The following is a 23095-nucleotide window of genomic DNA, read 5'->3' on the forward strand; positions in this document are numbered from 1 at the left end:
AGTACTAGAAAAATAGTCGGCAAACACACAAATTACTGGGTGGGGGACTGGGAGGTGGCCTGGCCTGACTTTACTCAATAAAGTGGAAAATTACCTCCTTTACCTCTGCAACAGCCAGTCTAGGAACAGAGACAAGGACAGGACTTTGGGGTTCTTACAGGGAAGAGGTTGCTAGGTAGTTCTCTCCTCCAGTTTCTGACACAGTGAAATAGATGGCCACTTTATGAACACATACCAGGAAGGGGAACATAACAGAGGCAGAAGGGAATATCTAAGACTTTCTTGGCTTATCTAAAATGTTCACAGAGAAAGCCTTCCACTGCTTAAGGCTGGTTAAAAAGAAGTTCTCCTTCAACAAGCAACATAAGGGGAGAAATCATTCTGGAGGCTGAGAGAGAGCCCTAAAAGGTTGAGGGCAAGTAAACCTGAGGCCTCAGTGCTAGTTGAAATGGGGGCCTCATCGAGCTATTGGGTATTCAGGATTAATTCTTAAGAGCCATTTTTATTAAGTCTTATTTGTAAGACTAGTATTTGGTTTATATCAAACTTATAAATGAAAGATGAAGGAACAGTGTAAAAGGAATCCAAACCTATCTTCAGAGTTCTTAACCTTTTACAGGAAGCAAATATTGTACCCTGATTTTATAGGGCACATATTTTTGGGAGATTACTAGACCCCTCATCCTAGGTGGATCCCTGAATCCGGTGGAGGATGAACCAACTAAAAGAGCCCTGCCTCAGTCATTTGTTTCTTTTGAAGAGTTATTCTAGGCTACGTGTGGTGGCACACACCTGCAGTCTCACCTGTTCAGGAGGATCACTTGGGCCCAGGAGTTTGGGGCTGAGGTGCACTATGATCGTCTCACTATAATTGTGCCTATGAATAGCCACTGCACTCCAGCCTGGACAACATAGTGAGACACTCCTTCTTAGAAAAAAACTATTCTAGCAAGGTTTTTTTGAAACAGAGTCTCACTCTGTTGCCCAGGCTGGAGTGCAGTGGCATGATTATGGTTCATTGCAGCCTCGACCTTCTGGGCTTAAGGGATCCTCCCATCTCAGCCTCCCAAGTAGCTGGGACCACAGGTGCATGCCACCAGGCTTGGCTAATTTTTTTTTTTTTTTTTTTTTTTTTTGTAGAGATACGGTCTCACTATGTTGCCCAGGCTGTCTAGTAGGCTTTAATCGTTGTTTACCTGCTATGATAAAATTTGGTTTATTTCTATTTTTACACAAAGAAGTAGAAGAGGATTTATCACTCAGACTACAGGCACTCGACACAAGTACATCCAAACTGTTGATTCAGTTCGCTTGAGGAACATAAAAGAGAAACATTTCAAGATGCAAATCTATATCAAAGCCACCTTCCATACTCAATCAAACCATGTTAAGAGAATAACATCCAGCAGTTTGTAACACAGTTAACTGCTCCAGCATAGTACCTGTGCTGCAGACAACAATGTAAGAGGCTAAATAACCATACTCACCTCACCAGCTCCTTGTGCAGTTCTGGTGAAGTCAGGTAACCAGGGGTGCCAGACTGGCTCTCTGGCAGCCCTTCACTGCCCTCTGCTGGAACACGGAGGGCCTTGCTTGCAGCATGGTGGAAGTCAGCCACCTCGGTCAAACGTCTCTTCATTTCTTTCAACAAACTGATATGAGCAGGACTTTGAAAAAACCTTCTTCCAATACAACCATCTATGGGTAACCTTAAGAAAACGCAAGCACAGATCTATAACCTTTCAACACAAGATGTACTTTCTGTATGGCAGAAAATAGCAGTCAATTAGCAAGGCAATTTACTGTGATTGTGGATATACACCATTAAATTAATACCTATTATTTCTACCTCAAAGATTATTTTGATGGTCCAACAAGATGGTGTACATGAAAGTAGTTTTACAAAGTGTGAAATGCTACACAAATTTAAGACATCATCACTATTTAGAGGTACAGCATAGATAAAGACGTTCTCTATTCTTGAAGAACTTGCAATCTGGCAAAAACAAAAATAGAAGTGACTAAGATTCTATCTAACTTTTTATCTATCTATCTAGTTATACACACACACACACGCACACACATATATATAGATAGACACTTTTTTTTTTGAGACAGAGTCTCGCTCTGTCGCCCAGGCTGGAGTGCGGTGGCAAAATCTTGGCTCACTGCAACCTCCATCTCCAGAGTTCAAGCGACTCTCCTGCCTCAGCCTCCCAAGTAGCTGGGATTATAGGCACGTGCCACTGCGCTGGGCTACTTTTTCTATTTTTAGTAGAGATGGGGTTTCACCATGTTGACCAGGCTTGTCTTTAACTTCCGACCTCAAGTGATCTTCCCACCTTGGTCTCCCAAACTGCTGGAATTATAGGCTTGAGCCACCATGCCCAGTCAATATCTATATATTTCAAATGAGTGAGTTAAGGGAATGAGGAATTGAGGCAGGAGCTAGAGAGAGCAATGGTTGGTAATAGTGGATGTCTCTGGCTGGGTGGAGTATCTTCATATGAATCCCATGAAAATGCTAAATATTCCCAAGTACAACCCATAGGTGATGGACACAGACTGGCCTTTGTTCACACCTGCACCACTCATCACAAGGTCCCCTCCCACAAGCCCATGACGGTCACACAGGCAGCCAAGGTTTGAGACCGCTGTTGTCCCTTTGCATCTCCAGAAGTTCTGTGTGAAACCTTGCCCAATCCCAGGGTGTTGTCTTCACTACACTGGTCATGGAAGATGGTAAAGAGAAGCTGCCACAAGACACCACCAACTCAAAAAAGATCCAGTCTAATAAATGTCAAACATAGAGAGAGACAAAGAGTCCTCGCCAGAGATCACCAAAGAATGATTCCAACTCACACTCCACAGTCTAAGAACACATAGAAAGAGAGCAGTGAAAAGGCAGAAATGGACTCACAGAAACCTACAATACTGGGCACCATACCCATACTGTGGTCCTGGGCGGTGAAGATACAGAAGGAAGAACTTCTGCCAAATGAGTGGCAGGAGAGGGTGATCAGAAGGCGTGACCAGAGCCTGGTGGGCCCAGCGATAAATCAGCAACCTCTGGAGGGATGGCACGATGGGGAGCTTCAGCTGGGTCTGGGCTTTCTACAAAAAAGGAAGGGCTCTGAGCAACCACAAAATGAACATAAATGCAAATAGTTAACTCTTTCTAAGTGATCCAAATGAAACACCAAACATTCTGTTTTCAATTCAATAATATATTTTTTAAAAATCATATGAAACTCACCTCTCCAATCCACTAGTTACCATTTTAACCTCCTTGGTAGCAAGACATGTAGGGCAGCTTTTTTTTCTGTCAAAACACTTCACAGACCCCAGAATGGGTATGGGTCTTAAGAGTCATCTAGTCTAACCTCATTTTCATTTCTGAAATTCCTTGGCAAATACAACGTTATAGTGCAAGGGAACAGAATGAAATGAAAACCAAAAGTAAAGCCAGGGGCAGTGGCTCACACCTGTAATCCCAGCACTTTGGGAGGCCAAGGCGGGTGGATCACTTCAGGTCAGGAGTTCAAGACCAGCCTGGCCAACATGGCAAAACCCTGTCTCTACCAAAAATAGAAAAATTAGCTGGGTGTGGTGGTGCACTCCTGTAATGCCAGCTACTCAGGAGGCTGAGGCTGAGCCATAAGAATTGCTTGAGCCTGGGAGGTGGAGGTTGCAGTGAGCTGAGATTGTGCCATTGCAACATTCCAGCCTGGGCAACAGGGGAAGACTCTGTCTCCAAAAAAAAAAAAAAAAAAAAAAAAAAAAAAAGTAGATGTGACTATGTGACCGTCAAACTTTATCAATCTTTTGAAAATTCAGATTTCAAAAGGACATTCGAGAATGTTGAATTCTTTGACAGGCTCTGAAACCCAAAAGCAAATTCTTTAACAGGCTCTGAAACCCAAAAGCAAAATCTATACTAAAATAGAAGGCTCTTTTAAGCCTTATTCCAGTCTTTCCCACACATTAGTAAGCCTAAGAATCAGCTGGGAGTTTTAAAAAATAAACTCCTGGTCCCACTCCAGACTCAGAGACTCCAAATCTCAGAAGGTGAGGTCTAGGAATCTGCTTTTTAACAAGCTCTCTAGGGAATTCTGATGTATGTGGGAGCCAGTGGCAACCCCTGTCACATGTGCAATGATCCAGCCTTCAAATATTAGGTTGAGACTCTTGTTAAATGAAACTTGAGAAGCAAGTACTCTTCAATTACACAGTTTTGAGTACTGGTTTGGTTGTTGAGCTTTCCAAACATTCACAACAAAAGAAGACACAAAAGCCCAAAAGCTACGGGTGAATCCATCAGCAAAAGTGTAAGCCACCTTCTACCACTCAAATGCAGAACTGCTATTTGTACCTTCAGAGCTTGGTCAGGGGTGAAAGCAGAGTTTATCACCAATTCCCCTTCAATAACTCTCCGGAGCTGGGAGTCCTCTTCAAAGATGGATTCCATGTTGAGCACTGTCCAGGCAAACCAGACCTACAATGACACCAGATAAAGGGCAGGGGAAGGAGGAGCTTGCCCCACTAACAAAATACATCCTGATATTCCACATTTATATTCTCTTCCTATCTCAATCTCAATCAGCAAATATTTGCAGTTTCTAAAATTAACATATTTTTATACCCACCTATATTCTTGTCACAGATATAAATTTAAATAAAACAGATCATTGGAAAATGTTACGTTCCTTTGGAAAGGCTACTTTAGTACAAGAAGATGTTCATTCACTCCATATTTACTGGGCAAGATCTGTGTGCAAAAGAGATAGGAAAGAGGACCAGACAGGGGCCCTGTCTTTAAGAAGTTTTCCATCTCTTGGAGTAGACAAGACTAATATGTAAGTAACCAAAATGTGAAGTTGAGCAGTGGCAAGGACTGAGTCAAGGTGAAGTGCTACCTCAGAGAAGGTTCTATGTAGAGGTCAGAGGGAAAGGCATGCTGGTAAGAGAATCCGCTAGGCAGAAACAAAAAGAGGAAAAGCCAGGGATGTGTCTAGCTAACAGCAAGGAGTTTGTTCCAGCTCAATCCATGAGAGGTGGGAAGAAGAGCAAGAAGTAAGACGAATAACAGGTTGAAGAATGTTACTACTGATTTAAGTGATGAAAGACATAATTTTATACACAAAGTGTAAGAGGTGGTAATGATAAAAATAATGCTGCTGCTGCTGATGACAATAATAATGGCCAACACTCAGTAAGCACTGGCTACGAGCTAAGCACTGTTCTAAATGCTTTACACACAGGTGCCATCATTATTCCCATTTGACAACTGAGAAAACTGAGGACAGAGAGGTAGGCAAGCTGCCCAAGGCACAGAGCTAACAAACAGCAGAACCCAGATTGAAACCCAGGCTGTCTGGCTCCAGCGCCTACTCTAAAGCTCTCTGCAGTGCTGCTGGGCAGTCTCTACAGTCAGCTGGCTGGAGTCTGATTAAGAGTTGTCTATTCCTGAGATAGCCCTTAATTCCACTGAACCTCAGTTATAGCTAGGCACAGTAGTGTGCCTGTAGTCCCCAAATACTAGGGAGGCTGGGAGCAGGAGAATGACTTAACAAGAGGAGATTGAGACTAGCCTGCGCAACAAAGTAAGGCCTGGTCTCCAAAAATGTTTTTTCATTTAAAAAAAAAAAACACCTCATGCTGCACGCAGTGGCTCACATCTGTAATCCCAGCACTTTGGGAGGCCAAGACGGGCAGATCACCTGAGGTCAGGAGTTTGAGACCAGACTGACCAACATGGAGAAACCCCGACTACTAAAAATACAATGTGCTGGGCATGGTGGCGCATGCCTGTAATCCTAGCTACTTGGGAGGCTAAGGCAGGAGAAAAGCTTGAACCCAAGAGGCAGAAGTTGCAGTGAGCCAAGATCGCGCCACTGGACTCCAGCCTGGGCAACAAGAACGAAACTCTGTCTCAAAAAAAAAAAAAAAAAAACACTCAGTTAACTCCTCTGTAAAACAGGAATGACAACAGCACAACCTCAGCAAGGACTACTACAAAGATTAAATGAAAAAGTATACTTATACTAGAATAAGGGCTAAATAAAAGTTAATTTAGACTATTAGTAATTTCTTTGCAAGGATGATCATGAGATTAAAGTTCACAAAGATAACAAATGGTCCTCTCAGTCAGTTTCCTACCTGAGTAGGTGTGGCCAAGCCCTCCACAAAGGAAGGAGTGGTGTTGCCTGCCACAATCCAGTTCACCAAAGATGAGAGCAGACTCCGGTCACAATGGTAACCCAAGGCATTCTACACCGGGAGATGTGGAGCAGAGAGAGGAGGCTTTAAGAAAAATCTTATCAATGACCTTTACAAGAGTATCAGCAACTGTCTTACTACAACACAAGATTCTGATAAGACAGAGATTTCAAGGATGTGTCCACCAGCAGCAATAGTCCAAGGCATTACAGCCAAATCTAAAAACTGTATTTGGGGGAATCTTTTTAGAAAGCTACTATACTTAGGCCAGCCACGGTGGCTCACACCTGTAATCCCAGAACTTTGGGAGGCCGAGGTGGGCAGGTCACCTGAGGTCAGGAGTTCAAGACTAGCCTGACCAACATAGTGAAACCCAGTCTCTACTAAAAATACAAAAATTAGCTGGGCATGGTGGCTCACACCTGTAATCCCAGCTACTCAGGAGGCTGAGGCAGGAGAATCGCTTGAACCCAAGAGGCGGAGGTTGCAGTGAGCTGTGATCGTGCCATTGCACTCCAGCCTGAGCAACAAGAGCGAAACTCTATCTCAAAAAAACAACAACTACTATATCTAGCCAATCACTGAAAGATAAATTTTCTAACAGGTTTTTTACCTTATGTTGCTGGTAGAGTAATTTCTGTATGCAGTCTTCCTGCATCAGCTGAAAAGCTGCTCTACACAAGTGGTCCATGAGGAAGAGGATAGGTTGTTCTCGGTACCAGAGATGCTGGCTTATGAGAGCCTGAACCCAGAACTCCAACACAGCAACAGGGCCCACTTCATTGGGCTGAGTGCTTACAGATATGTGTGCCTGTGGAGAAAAGGCTCATGTGATGGGAAAGATAACAACCAGCCTCTCATTTTTTAAATAGCAATAAAATAATATTTACCTCCACTACAAAGCCCAAATCTACTGCCTTTCTTGGCCAAAAGCACACTGAGCCAAGTAATCTGAAATGACTAAAACATAAGCGTGCTAACACTAGAAGTGTGTTTAGGGGCTTGCAAGGGCCCTCACCTGGATCATGCTGTTGAGAAGTTTCACATTGTCCCCATGGCTGGCTCCTGTCAAGTGCTGTGCCACCTTGTGGGTGACCTGTTGTGTGACACCCTGAGGGACACCGCTGTCCAAGTGTAGGAACAAGAGGAGGTGCGACAAAAACCTGCCAAGCACACAGGAGGATGCACTTTACCTTCCAATCAGGAGTCAACGGAATTTTCCCCAGCTAATTACTTACGAGGAAACAAAAAATTCCTAAATTGGTCCCATGTTTTGACCAAAGCACTATTTAAGAAGGGACTCTAGAAGAATAAAGTTTTCACATTTAACATGGGTTAAAAAGAATTCTATCTACCCACAGAGGTGTAAGAACAGATCCATGACACAAACACATGCAAGTTAAACAGCATTACAAGAAAGACCCAAAGGCACCACTCTCCCCTCCTCACTCCCCACCTCCACGAATAAAGGCAGAGATGTTTCCAAACCATTCAGTTTCCAAACTTGCCTCATGCCCAGGGTGCCGATTCTTAAAAAGGGGTTGAGGGGTTGGGTGAGTAGTTCCCTGGACCTAACCCATTCCTACTAAAGTAAAATCCCCAGGGGAGAAACCTGGAAATCCATATTTAATAAGCTCTTTTGGCCAAGTTGGAGACATACTGCTTGAAAAGACACACAACAGGAAAACTGTAATGCTCCCCTTGTGCCTTTGGATGTACTTCATGTCCCCACCGAACAGGGCTTCTCCACATGCGGTGAGGCCTCACTTCCCCTTTCATCACTCTTCATGAGGCCCCAGCCAGATGCTTTACTCTCTACTCCCTAGACAGGTTGTTCTCTTCCCACCTTCCTACACATCTTATTTGTTGGCAACACTGCACTATATGCACCGTAAACAATTAAAAACAATCTTTTCTATTGTTACAATGGCAAAGCCATTTGCTGCTCAATATCAGAAGCACGATTCCCAGAATCTCAGGGGAAAAACTGCTCCTTCATATACTTTATAAGCTTTAATAAGCAATTCAAAGTTATAATAAATGAAAAGGAAAAATATCTTTCATGGTAATAAAACTGGAGTCATTATTAGAATCACTGTTCATCAACCTGCATTCTAAACTGGGGTGCAGAATATTTTTGCCCCATAATACACTGTTGAAATAGCATTCCCTTTATTTTACTTAAGAAATCAGAAGACACAGTCATTTGTACTTGCTGGACTGTTTAAGAGTGTCTCCTGCCACAAATGGAACACACTTACTGCTCATTCTTCAGAAGGTAATACTGGCAAGGGTAAAATAAAGGTAGAATCTTATCCAGGACATGGACCACTGTTCTCAAATGTCTTGACTGGACCAGAACTCCCAACAGTGGGATGCCTTCTGCACAGAACTTCTCAATGCTATGGAAAAAGAGAAAGGCAATGAATATACAAGGTAGCTGGTTCATAAAATTCTGTTCTTCCAATGAGTTATGAGCCTTCAATACCTTGGGTTATCTCAGGTCTCCAGCACATGTTTTATACCCAATCTTCACACAGAAATACTAGACCCCAATCTTCACATAGAAATTCTAGAATTGCAAAGGAACTTAAAAGTTAATCTGTATTTTCATTTTATGGATGAGGAAGGTGAAGTATCATGCCCAAATTCACATAATTTCCTAGGGTAAGGTCAAAATGAGAACTCAGTTTGCACATTTCTAATCCAAAGCACCCTCCACTACCATATTTTGTTTCTCAAACAGAGCTTCTCCTAAGAGAACCACAGGGGCTCTCCTTGTCTGGATATTCCCACAAGGTGTCACAGCAAAGAGGAGACTCAAAAGTGAGCTCAATCTGTCAGTACAGGTTGACTATCCCTTATCTGAAATGCTTGAGACGAAAAGTGCTTTCTTAGATTTTGGAACACTCGAATCATACTTACAAGCTGAGCATCCCTAATCCAAAAGTCCAAACTCCAAAATGCTCCAATGAACACTTTCTTTGAGTGCAATGTCAGAATTCAAAGTTTCAGATTTTGGAGCATTTCAAAGTTTAGGTTTTCAGATTAGGGATACTCGACCTGCATAAACTACAAAATTCTGCTAAAACCAATTTGGCATAAAACGTTTATTATTCTCTGCCTCACTTCAAAGAATCTATCCTTAAAAAATAATCTCAAATATGGAAAAAAATATAAAATACGATCCATGTAAAGATGTGCTTTTCAGGTTTATTTTTAACTCTAAAACTCAGAGGTAGAAAATAACTTAAGGAAATTTTAGAAAAATCCTTTCAATTGGAAATACTATTGCATCATTTTAAAATAACACACATGATGACCAAAGGCAATGTGGAAAAACACTTCTGCTATCAAGATACTAGGGAATAAAACATAAAATTTTATACTCGTGATCATAACCACCAGTAAAGAAAAGTTATTTGTGGAGGGGAATACAGGGACAATGTCACAACAAAATAGTCATTGTACAACAGTGGCAGAAGCGAGTGGCTTTTTCGCCACTTTCCTAATTCTGCAGTTTGGTTATAACCGCTTTAATTCTGGGGGAAAAAATCATTTCAAAAAATAAAGTAATTGTGCAAAGGTTATGCCACAAGGAAACTACTTAAAATATTAAAGTGAAAAACTAAGGATATAAAATTATACATACTTTTTTAAAAGATCAAAGGAAAAATGATGGATGAAAATAAACAGAAAAAAATCGATGATTTTATGATGGGAAATATTCTGGGTGAATTTCTGACTACTCTTCTCTGCAATGTCCATAATATTATATTCACACACAACTTACGTCCCTGCCTACTCTGCCCATACCTAAGATTGTTTTAAGTTACTTCTGTATTCTAGTACACCTAATCCCAAATGCCCACCATGGAGTTTTACACGAGAGATCAGCCCCGAGAGGAAATGCTCATTCTCATTCTCACTCCCATTCAAGATTTAGTAATCAGCACAAATCAAAAATTATCTTTAGAGAGAGTCCACAGCAGTATCAGTGAATAAAGAGCTATGATCCCAGAGTGGATACAAGAAATTCAAGAAATCATAAAACACTTAAGTTCAGATAACTGCACTCAAGAGAATCACGTTAGACACTGTTCTAGACACGTTACATGTGTTCTGACTCACTTAAGCCTCATAAAGGAAGTGTGATGTTATTATTACTCCCATTTTAGAGATGGGAAACCCAAAGTACAGAAACTGTTAATAACACTAGAGCTACTGGAAACAATATAAAGAGTGTCTTCCTAAGGACCCTTATCAGGTCTCCTCTTTTCTAAATCAATTCTACCTTCTTTTACTTGGCTTTCAAATATCTCCATAATTTGGCCCAAACGCCTGATCACCTCCATTCTCCAATATGGATCACAGGCATCACTGAGAAGTGTTTCCTCATCATTTCCCCACCTCTCCCCTTACCCACTCAGACACCTGACTCTCCTTTCCACATTCATTCAACCCACCAGCATTTGTTGAATACCTACTAAGTATAAGATCTGGAGATACACAATTGAACAAGATAATGTCCCTACCTTAATAGAGCAAACAGTCCATGAGGAGTGGGGGAGAATACAATGACAATAAAACACAGTGAGTGTGCTGTTCAGAATGTACAGGAGCTGCACGTGGCAGGAAATGGCCCTTGAGCTGAATCTTCAACAAACTGTGGGCACTAAGTAACTGTAAGAGGAACACAACATCACTCTGCTCATTAGCCTAGGATGTTGTCTTAGTCCATGTTGCACTGCTATAAAGGAATACCTGAGACTGGGCAATTAATAAAGAAAAAAAGGTTTATTTGAGTCATAATTCTGTTGGCTGGAAGACTGGGTGTCTGGTGAGAGCCTCAGGCTGCTTCCATACATGGCAGAAGGCCAACAGGAGCTGGCAAGTTCAGAGATCACATGGTGAGATAGCAAGTAAGGAGGAGGCGGGGTGCCAGGCTCTTTTTAACAACCAGTTCTCATGGGAACTAAGTCAAGAACTCATTCATTACTGAGAGGATGGCACTAAGCCATTCATGAGGGATCAGCCCTCAAGACCCAAACACCTCCTATTAGGTCCCATCTCCAACAATGGGGATCAAATGTCAATATGAGGTTTAGCGGGACAAACATCCAAACTACGACAGACGTCTTGTCTAATTTAAGACTCCTTTCCAAAACTCAGCTCTTCCACGAAGGTATCCCACTCTACTGATCTCTCCTTCCTTTACATTCTTTCTGCTCAGCTTCTAAGTAGTTATCAATCCAGGGTGTACATTAGAGATACCTAGAGAACTGGCCCCCAGCCCATTTAGGCCAGGATTCTCACCCTTTTCCCTGCACTGGGATTTTTAAAAGGCTCCAAAAGTAAATCTAAAGAACAGTAGAAGTTGAGAACCACTGTTGTCCACATATCATCCAGCCTGCAATTATATTCTATAGTAGTGCTGATTGATTTGTCTATTATCTCAACTAAACTGTCAACAACCCAAGGGAAGCTATCAAACAATTCTGTATCTCTCCTACTTCACAGAACAAGGCTGAAGACTACAGCTGATTGCAACTGGTATCCCACTGAAATTACACTTAATGTGGAACAAGATGTTGAAATGAGGATGCTAAAAAGAGTTACGGTGAGTCTAAAACACAAGAATCAGAAAGCAGAGGTCAAAGAGTCTGAAGACAAATGAATAGACTAGAAAAAAAATAATGCATAAGAAAAGAATCTTTAAAGAAAAGGATGTTTAACCAACTGAGAAGTCATTCATGCATTCAGTTATTTACTGCAGCAGATAAAGTCTTCGTCACTAGGGATAAAATGGTAACACAAGACAAATGCCGTTCCTGGGCACTTCTCTCATAGAAGTTATATATAACTGAATCTCTGAGAAAATTAAACAGATTAACTATGATATAGTGTGATAAATGCTCCAGTGGAAGACATACAGACAGCTATGGGCTCATATCAGAGAGGCATATGACCTGGTCAGGCATTTCATTCTTCTAGACAGTTAAGGGGACCTCTAGTTAAGAAAACCAAACACCGCATGTTCTCACTCATAGGTGGGAACTGAACAGTGAGAACACTTGGACACAGGATGCGGAACGTCACACACTGGGGCCTGTCGTGGGGTGGGGGGAGGGAGGAGGGATAGCATTAGGAGAAATACCTAACGTAAACGACGAGTTAATGGGTGCAGCAAACCAACATGGCACATGTATACCTATGTAACAAACCTGCAAGTTGTGCACATGTACCCTAGAACTCAAAGTAAAATTAAAAAAAAAAAAAAAAAAAGAAGCCTGAGTTGGGCTGCCATCAATTTTTCAAAAATTTTACTACAGGTGATCAATTATTTTTATTTGATCACAATTCTGAGGAAGAGAGTATGAATCTGCTGCTGACATGAACATTGCACTCCAGGAGACAAGCAGAACTTTCTTCATAACGTAACAAGGTGACTTGCTTGTACAAATCTGAAGTATGTGAATTTGGGCAGCATCTCCCCTTGATAAGCTGTTAATCAAGGATTATTATTTGGCCCTAATTACTCCTCAATAGGTTTGACAGAGGCCTCAGAACTTGGGATATGGAAGATAAAATTCTAGAACTATCTATAAGGTTCAGTAACCCTAGTGGTTCAGCCCAACACTGTACCTGTGGCCCACAGCTGTCATAGATAAGGCTAGATAACAGCCAATGGGCATGCCCGCTTTCACAGCCTTCAAGAGAGGATGAAACGTGGGTGACTCTGTCATGTCAGGCACAGTGATGGAGAAGGGAACAGCTGGACAATTCTGCTGTATTCCATAATCGTTTTTGTGCAGTTTTAGCCTCAAGATTAAATTCCAGGCCCATTGGTTAAATGAGGTCTCAGGCGTCTCTCCATATCGAACAATACTGGCCAAATATGAAACCTAAAACAATTATTTATTTTAAGCCACATTAGTCACACACAAATTAAATCAGTAAGCTCCTACACTCATCTCCTTTTGTGACCAACAATGCCCTCAAAAGAGAGGAATATTCTACTTGCTGGTCTCCAATTAATGTTTATTGCACTACATCGAAGCAATTTCTCACTCGCAACTTCTGCTTACTTACTAGTCACTCTGTGAACCTGATCTTAGCTCATGTAAAAGAAAAGTGACATAAAAGTTGATACTCAATGAATAGTGTGCTGATAAATAAGTTTACCCATCAGATGGAGGTCTCATTTATAGCACTTGCCAATTTTGGTGGTGTAAAAATTCCCACCATGGTCAATTTTAAGCTACCAATAGTTTAATAACCTGGCTTGCAAAGTTCCTAAAAATTTAAGTCAGTTCTCCAGAGCCAGTACAACCAAGCTCTAATACACCACTGTAGTTCAACTCAAATTCTGTAACATTAGAATAGTTATATAAAGGCTATTTTTTAAAGAAGAATCTTTATCAAACCATAGAAGTCAATTATAACATCTTAAATTGCCAGAAATGTTCTTAGGATACCTAATGGTCAATAGTATAAGTTTATCATCTTTATTTCTAAATGTCTTGGGAAGATAAAGATTCATGTTTCCAATACAGAAGAGAAAGAAATACCTGCTTCATACTTTCAGAAAGAATCCCAGCATATGGCTTCTGTGCAAGGTACTTCTGGTAAGCTTCAAGAACCATTAAAGCCACTTCAGCATGAACTGCTTGATCCAGATGAAGGGTACCCTTTTAAAGAGAAAAATAGTCACAAACATAGAACCTTGGTTTTGTTTTGTTTTTGTAACTTTGAATCAAAACATTAGACAGAATAGTAAAAAAAGATTTTCGATGCAGAAGCTAAATGTTCCAAAAATCACATCCCACACAATGAAGCTATAAAATGAGAATAGGCAAAAAACTGTCAAGGGCCATAACACTGCACCTAGATAGGTTTGAACCTGACTTAACCTCTACTCCAGCCAAAAAAGGTTATCTTTGAATGTCATACCCCATTCCACCCAAGAATCTCTACAAACACTTCAGGTCAAGGGCAATGCCACGAACCAGGCAGATGCTTAGTTAATTAAACAGAAAAATATTTAATAAACTGTCTGGGCGTGATGGCTTATGCCTGTAATCCTAGCACTTTGGGAAGCCAAGACAGACAGATAACTTGAGGTCAGGAGTTCGAGACCAGCCTGACCAACATGGTGAAACCTTGTCTCTACTAAAAATACAAAAATTAGCCAAGTGTGGTGGTGCATGCCTGTAGTTCCAGCTACTTGGGAGCCTGAAGCAGCAAAATTGATTGAACCCAGGAGGCAGCGGTTGCAGTGAGCCAAGATCGTGCCACTGGGTTACAGAGTGAGATTCTGACTCAAAAAAAAAAAAAAAAGAAAGAAAGAAAGATATTTAATAAATTATGTCTACATTGCGTTTTCCTGTTCCATCATTAGTTAAATAAGACACTCAGCAACACAGGTAAAATATTCCTTCTGGCGCCTGAAGTTGCCTATCAAATTTCTTACTCTATCTTCCTTTGCAATCTGAAAAAATACATTCCTTAAACCTTTCAGAAAGATGACTTTCCTAACTCTAACAAAGGCGTGGGAAGACTCTCATGCAGCTCTTCGAGAGGAGAGCCTGGGTGATTCTGTTCACAAGCCAGAGAATGTGAAGGTGGAAAACAGCTCCCTGTAGCTCTTGCCTACAAGCATGTCAATGAGAGAGGGCCCAGATGAATCTATGGGCAGTCCCAGGTGGTCAAGGACACCTCAGCAGAAAAGCTCCCAGGCTTCAGTTTCCTTATCTGCACAACAGGTATCATGCTGTCCAGATGCAAGATGGCTTCCAGGACTAAATGACTTGCTCAGAACAAAATCTGTCAAATAGGTGTAAAGGGCTGAGTTTTCCACCACTTTCTCTTTTAAATGTTAATCTTTTGATGGAGGAGCTAACAAATAAGGTCCAAGGTAAAAAGGCAGGGAAGGTTTTGTAACAGTGAATACCACTTGAAATGTATCTCTGAAGATACATGCTACATAGCAAACCCTTAATAATAACCACACTACTGAGTACTTAATGTGTGGCAAGAATCATCCTAAACATCTTGCATTTCCTCGTTTGTTTAATCCTTACAACAACTCTGTGCGCACTGGCACACGCCTGTAATCCCAGGTACTTGGCAGAAGGCTCTCTTAAGCCCAGGAGTTCGAGGCCAGCCTGGGCAGCATAGTGAGACTCCATCTCAAAACAAAACAAAAAACAACCCTGTGAGATATTGAGGTATACTCATTAACACGAATGTTTACAAATAAGCAACCAAGGCCCAAAGAGTTTAGGAAACTTGCTCAGAGTCACACAGCCAGAAGATGGCAGAGCTGAGATTAGAACCCAAGCAGGCTGGCTTAGAGCTCAGACTGTTACCCAATGCACAGTGTTTCAGAAAACAACTCTGACAATGACATGCAAGACAAATTACAGGAGAAAAAGGAACCAGAGGCAGAAGAGGCAATTAGGAGAAACTAAAGTAGCCAGAGACAAAACAACAGATACAGCCGGGCACGGTGGATCACGCCTGTAATCCCAGCACTTTGGGAAGCCAAGGCAAGGCGGATCACTTGAGGTCAGGAGTTTGAGACCAGCCTGGCCAACATGGCGAAACCCTGTCTCTACTAAAAAATACAAAAATTAGTCAGGCGTGGTGGCATGCACCTGTAATCCCAGCTACTTGGAAGGCTGATGCAGGAGAATCGCTTGAACCTGGGAGGCGGAGGTTGCAGTGAACCAAGATCGTGCCACTGCACTCCAGCCTGGGTGACAGGGCAAGACTCTGTCTCAAAAAAATAAAAATAAAAAATAAAAACACATACACATGAATAAGGAAAAAGGGAAGAATTTTCAATGTGGAACAATTTATCTTCATTTAATAGTTGCTCATTCTGCAAAAGAGAATTAAAGAGAAAATCCTAAATTCTGACATAGCTAAAAGAATTTGTAGACCTTGCAAATGGTACTCAAAAATGTTAAGTGTTTTGAGAAAATCCTTCTTTGAAACAGATGCATGTACAACCTCCAGTCTCCAGGGAATGGTTTGAACACATACCTGTTTAGTAAATCCCCAATTCAGTCCTTCAAGAATAACACAGGCCAGTTTATTCTTCACCACTGTCAGGTTGTAATTCAACAACCAATCCCGAATCACCGCTATCTCAGATGCAGAAGGTTGCCAAAGATACAAAGGCAATTCTTTAAACAAGTATAGAGAAACCTTATTAAAAAGAAAACAATAGTCATTAAAATAAAGACTTAGAACAATGCTATATTACTACAGTATTATATGATTAAACTGCTTATAAAAAATTTTCTCCAAAAGGAACTGGGGTTTTTGCTTAATTTTTAGACAAATGAAATGGAAATCACGGACAACCAAATCAAGTGGGTATTAAAATTGATGACACATCAAAAGCACATTTTGTAATCCTTTGTAAAGATCAATCTTTTTTAAATATCCAAATCGGTATGCTTCAGTTTAGGTAAACCACCATGCTAATGCACATTTTTAAAATCATGATAAATCAGGGGACAGTTATTCACTTTGCAAAAGAATTTAGCACTTTAAGTAATTATTCATTCTACGGCATTTAAAAAGATACTCTATTGGCTTCCAAGCCATCTAGGCCGGGGGTGGGGTGAGTGGGAGGGTGGTAAGATGAAACAAGATCAACCAAGAGACCAAGAGTTGATGGTTACTGTTAAAACTTGATGATAGGTCATTATACCATACTATTCTCATTACTTTTATATGTATTTGAAATAATCCACAATAAAAAGGTTTTAAATCCTATTTACAAAAAGTCTACAGCACTACTTTTAAAACAACATATCCGAGTATGCAAATTAAGATAAATCTGGGCCAGGCATGATGGTTCATGCCTGTAATCCCAGCACTTTGGGAGGCCCAGGCAGACAGATCACCTGAGATCCGGAGTTTGAGACCAGCCTGGCCAACATGGTGAAACCCCATCTCTACTAAAAATACAAAAATTAGCCAGGTGTGATAGCATGTGCCTGTAGCCCCAGCTACTCAGGAGGCTGAGGCAGGAGAATCACTTGAGCCCAGGAGGTGGAGGTTACAGTGAGCTGAGATCGTGCCGCTATACTCCAGCCTGGGCGACAGAGTGAGATTCCATCTCAAAAAAAAAAGATAAATCTGAGTTCAGTTAATAAAGTTTGCTTTAAGGGAGACTGATCAGAAGAATAATTCATTTTACGATGTCTAGAATAGTGCTGTACAACGGAAAAACAATGCAAGTCATATGTGCAATTTCGATTTTTCTAACAGCCACATTTTTAAAAGCCAAAAGAAACAAGTAAAATTAATTTTAATAATGTATTTTATTTAATCAAATGTCCAAAATATTATCATTTCAACCTGTAACTATTAGATAGAATTGAGATGTGTTACATTCTTTTGTTAATACAAAGTCTTCAAACCTCAGTGAATATTTTACAGTTAGAGAACATTTCAACTTGGACTAGCCACTTTTCAAGGGCTCCATCTATAGCCACATGTGTCTAGCAGCACCATATCAAACAACCCAGGTCTAGATATTGGCATTTATCAGGTTCCTGCACTGTTCCAAACTGAAGCCAAAACAAAATTTTTAAATAGAATTTCAACTTTTATATTCATAAGGTACATGTGCAGGTGTTACCTACTGTGTGATGCTGAGGTCTGAGGTAAAAATGATCCCATTACCCAAAACAAAATTAAAAAAAAAAAAAAAATAGTAGAAAGAGTGAATTTTAAAGAAACCATTCCTTTCCTTTTTAGATTCTTCTGTGTGTGTTTACTTAATTACATTTTCATGAGGATTCATTAATATAGGTCTTGGATCTTTCAAATAAAATGGTAAAATGAAAATTTCAAAAACAGAAAAGTCCTACTGTACGCTGCAAGTATCTGACAGAAAGAGCAAAACAGTAGTGCTAGAACAATCAAGTACAGCAATGAGATCTGTCCGGAAAAGCATCTAGCCTAGTTATGTAAAATAATGGCATGGCATATATCTGTACATCAAGAATGAAAGTGAAGCTATCAGAAAAGACCCCAAGAGACATTAAAAGAATAACAAGAGACTACTATAAACAACTCTGTGTCAATACATTCAACAAGTCAGATGAAATGGGAAAAACCCCTTTAAAAACATATCTTACCAAAACTGACTCAGGAAAAAATAAAAACTTGAATAGTCCCTTATCTGTTAAAGAAATCCAATCGTTGATAGGCACAGTGGCTCATGCCTGTAATCCCAGCACTTTGGGAAGCCGAGGCAGGCAGATCACTTGAGGTCAGGAGTTTGAGACCAGTCTGGCCAACATGGTGAAACCCCGTCTCTACGAAAAATACAAAATTAGCCGGGAGTGGTGGTGTGTGCCTGTAATCCCAGCTACTGGGGAGGCTGAGGCAGGAGAATCACTTGAATGCAGGAGGCAGAGGTTGCAGTGAGCCAAGATTGCCACCACATTCCAGCCTGGGTGACTGAGCAAGACTCTGTCTAAAAAAAAAAAAAAGAAATCCACTGTGTTGGCCAGGCATGGTGGCTCACGCCTGTAATCCCAGCACTTTGGGAGGCTGAGGCAGGTGGCTTACCTGAGATCAGGAGTTCAAGACAAGCCTAGTCGACATGGTGAAATCCTGTCTCTATTAAAAATACAATAATTAGCTGGGCATGGTGGCATGTGCCTGTAATCCCAGCTACTCAGGAGGTTGAGGCAGGAGAATTGCTTGAATCTGGGAGGGAGAGGTTGCAGTGAGCCAAGATTGTGCCACTGCACTGCAGCCTGGACAACAGAGTGAGTGTCTGTCAAAAAAAAAGAAAAAAGAAAAAAGAAGAAGAAAAGAAAAGAAAAAATCCAATGTATGATCAAAAGACTTCCCACAAAGAAAACTCCAGACCCAGATGATTTCACCGGTAAATTCCATCAAAAAGTCAAAGAGGAATTAATAGTAATTATGCAAAAACTCTTTCAAAAAACAGAGGAGGAGAAATGCTTTCCAACTCATGTTATGAAGCTAACATAGCCCTAAAACCAAACCTAATAAAGACATAACAAGAAATCAAATGACAGAGCAACATCCCTCATGAACATATGTAAAAACTGTCAACAAAATATTGTCAAATTGAATCTACCAATACCTCAAAAGAATAATACCTGATGATGATCAAGTGTTTTTTATTCCAGAAACACACAATGGCAGTTTAACATTAGAAAACTGGTCAGTGTAACTCATCAACTTAAGAGAATGAAGGAAAAAAATCATAAGATTATCTCATATGAATGTGGAAAAACCACTTGAATACTCATTCATGAAGAAAACTCAGCAAACTGGAAATAGAAAGATACTTCCTCAGCCTAATATAATGCACTTTTGATAGGAAATCAAGCAAGAATGTCCATTCTCACTAATTCTATTCAACACTATAATAAAGGGCCTAGAGTCAATGTACTAAGGCAAGAAAAAAAAAATTAAAGGCATAACAATTAGAAGAATCCAATTAAGAATTCCAGTGAGAGTTCTCAATAAAATAGGATTCACATAATACGTTTTAAAATATATTTATGCTTTCACCGAAAGTAAAAGTATCACTAACTTTACTTGAAGAGGTTAAAGGAAAGATGCATGGATTTCACTATCAAATATAGAATGTATCCTCTGAAGTGGGCCAATTTTTGAAATTATACAGTAGGCCAAAAGAAAAATAAAGCATCAATTTGCAGGTTGTCACCAAATAAATCTCTGAGTTTTATACTCTGGGATCTCCCAAAAGGTTTTGTCCTTATCAACACTTATCCTAACCCACAGCAATCTCTACACAGGATGTGCCTCATGCTAGGCCTCTAGAACAGAAAGTTATCCTCATACTCCAAGTGTGTCACTGAAAGTTCAGAGCCCCCAGCCACAGCTCATTCTCAGATTCTGGAGCTAGGGTCTGATTCCAGATTAGCCCAAGGTCACTGTGAAAATATTCAAGGCCATCATATCCCTCTGAAAGCATGGGGGCTTAAACAACTTCCTCTAAAAACCTCACAAGTTCATAGAGCACAATGGAACCACATGTATAAACCAGGAGTGTAGGCAACTTACACTGAAACATTGTGGTTTCAATTTTCACACTTAAAGTTAAGCAAATTTGTGAGCAAATTTACTACTAGAAGTATTATGGCCAAATTTAAAAAATAAATGTAGGCTGGGCGTGGTGGCTCACACCTGTAATCCCACCACTTTGGGAGGCCAAGGTGGGTAGATCACGAAGTCAGGAGTTCGAGATCAGCCTGGCCAACATGGTGAAACCTCGTCTCTACTAAAAATTAGCCAGGCGTGGTGGTGCACACCTGTAATCCCAGCTACTCGGGAGGCAGGATAATCGCTTGACCCCAAAAGGTAGGGGTTGCAGTGAGCCAAGACTGCACCACTGCACTCCAGCCTGGAGATAGAGCAAGACTCTGTCTCGGGAGAAAAAAAAAAAGGAGCTAAAAACAAGAAAAACACTTGAGAAAAATGTCATGAGCTCAAACTAAAAGAATCATATGATCCACTGTACATTTCTCCGGAATTCATCCACTAATCACTCAAGAAGAAGCAACAGAAAACTTCCTACTGTATTGAACTGTATATGAAAAGCTTTTTATCTCAATATAATCATCTTGCAGTAGCATACAATGTTTTTCTTAAAAGGAAAATGTACCATGTACCACCACTATGGAAAACAGTATGATGGCTCCTCAAAAGATTAAAAATAGAATTATGACATAATCCAGCAATTCTACTTCTGAGAATATGCCCGAAAGAACCGAAAGCAAGGCCTGAAAGAGATGTTTTTATATCCACATTCATAGAAACATTATTCACAATAGTCAAAAGGCAGAAGCAACCCAAGTCCCCATCAACGAATGAATGGATAAACAAAAAGTTATACACACACACAGACACACACACACACACGCATGCGTGCACCAAGGAATTATCATACAGGCTTAAAAATGAAGTAAATGCTGACACATACTACAACATTGATGAACCTTGAGGGTATCATGCTAGGTGAAATAAACCAGTCACAAAGACCACATATTACATAGTTCCATTAATATGAAATGTCTGAAATAGGAAAAAAATCTAGAGACAGACATTAGATTAGGGCTTAGGGCCCTAATCTATGAAAGTTGCTTAGGACCCTAACCTAAGAAAGTTGCTTAGAGCTGAAGGAGATAGAAGAGTAAGAGTAATAGTTGGGCCAGGCACAGTGGCTCATGCCTGTAATCCCAGCACTTTGGGAGACTGAGGCGGGTAGATCACCTGAAGTCAGGAGTTCAAGACCAGCCTGACCAACATGGTGAAATGTTGGGAGCAAGTCCCCCAAAATCCAGCCATAAACTTGCCCCAAAACTGGCCATAAACAAAATCTCTGCAGCACTGTAACATGTTCACAATGGCCCTAACGCCCACACTGGAAGGTTGTGGGTTTACGGGAATGAGGGCAAGGAACACCTGGCCTGCCCAGGGCAGAAAACCGCTTAAAGGCATTCTTAAGCCACAAACAATAGCATGAGCGATCTGTGCCTTAAGGACGTGCTCCTGCTGCAGTTAACTAGCCCAACCCATTCCTTTAATTCGGCCCATCATTTTGGTTCCCATAAGGGATACTTTTAGTTAATTTAATATCTCTAAAAACAATGCTAATGATTGGTTTGCTGTTAATAAACACGTGGGTAAATCTCTGTTCGGGGCTCTCAGCTCTGAAGGCTGTGAGACCCCTAATTCCCACTTCACATCTCTATATTTCTGTGTGTGTCTATAATTCCTCTAGTGCCACTGGGTTAGGGTCTCCCCAACTGAGCTGGTCTCATCAAGTGGTGCCCAACATGGGGCCTCGAATCCAGGTTGAAGGGTCGCCATAGCGATGGTTAGAATGGAAAACTAGCTGGAGGATACCCGAGTACTCTTAAAACAATCCCCATGGTGAGTAAGAAGGGGAGCTCCGAAGCATCAGAGTAACAGTGGGACAGGTGTGGGGTCTGGTTCGTTCCCCTTGGAACTTTTTCACACTGATAATGAGGAGGAAGGAGAGTATAGCAAAGTAACAGAAGAAGTTACAGAGCATGTTTATTTACCAGCTAAAGCTACAGCAGCAAAGGAAGGAGAGGTTCATCCCTACCCTTCTGCACCCCCTCATTATTATTTTGAAGAAAAAGACCCTCCAGATCTTTCTTTTCCGGAGGACACTGGGCAAAAAGTAGTTGCCCCAGTGACTGTTCGAGCAGCACCTCAAGCGACCACTCTTAGTTCTATTTAGGCAGGACTTCAGAAAGCTAGACGAGAGAGTGATTTAGAGGCTTGGCAGTTCCCTGTTAGAACACACCCCACAGATCAACAGGAAAATATTACAGATACATTTGAGCCTTTTCCTTTTAAATGACTCAAAGAATTTAAACAAGTTATAAATCAGTATAGACCAGGTTCTCCTTTTGTAATTGGAACCGTTAAAGAATGTTGCTGTTTCTAGTCAAATGATACCTACTGACTGGGACACTGTTACTCAAGCTTGTCTAACTCCTGCTCAGTTCTTACAATTTAAAACTTGGTGGGCAGATGAAGCTTCCATTCAGGCTGCTCGCAATGCCCAGGCCCAACCTCAAATTAATATAACTGCAGACCAACTTTTGGGGGTTGGTGGCTGGGCTGGTTTCGATGCACAAGTGGTCATGCAGGATGATGCCATAGAACAGCTTAGAGGAGTGTGCATTAGAACTTGGGAAAAAAATCACTTCAGGTGGGGAACAATACCCTTCCTTTAGTGCTATAAAACAGGGACCAAGAGAACCATACGTTGATTTTTTTTTTTTTTTTTTTTTTTTTTTTTTTTTTT

At 40.8% G+C, this 23095-nt stretch overlaps 1 protein-coding gene across 1 annotated transcript in view; it reads right to left on the minus strand.

Annotated features, from left to right (window-relative positions):
- Positions 1–23095, minus strand: part of EPG5 (ectopic P-granules autophagy protein 5 homolog) — a 131137-nt gene that overhangs the window by 63380 nt on the left and 44662 nt on the right. Inside the window, exons 14-23 of the mRNA XM_025365545.1 lie at positions 16270–16434; positions 13791–13910; positions 12865–13124; positions 8481–8621; positions 7238–7382; positions 6833–7030; positions 6160–6270; positions 4373–4495; positions 2948–3114; positions 1488–1709 (exon numbers count right to left, since the gene is read on the minus strand). Of these exons, the coding sequence (XP_025221330.1) occupies positions 1488–1709; positions 2948–3114; positions 4373–4495; positions 6160–6270; positions 6833–7030; positions 7238–7382; positions 8481–8621; positions 12865–13124; positions 13791–13910; positions 16270–16434 (1652 nt within the window). The remainder of the gene's footprint in view (positions 1–1487; positions 1710–2947; positions 3115–4372; positions 4496–6159; positions 6271–6832; positions 7031–7237; positions 7383–8480; positions 8622–12864; positions 13125–13790; positions 13911–16269; positions 16435–23095) is intronic.

This window comes from Theropithecus gelada, chromosome 18 (genome assembly GCF_003255815.1).
Source record: "Theropithecus gelada isolate Dixy chromosome 18, Tgel_1.0, whole genome shotgun sequence".
Taxonomy (NCBI): Eukaryota; Metazoa; Chordata; class Mammalia; order Primates; family Cercopithecidae; genus Theropithecus; species Theropithecus gelada.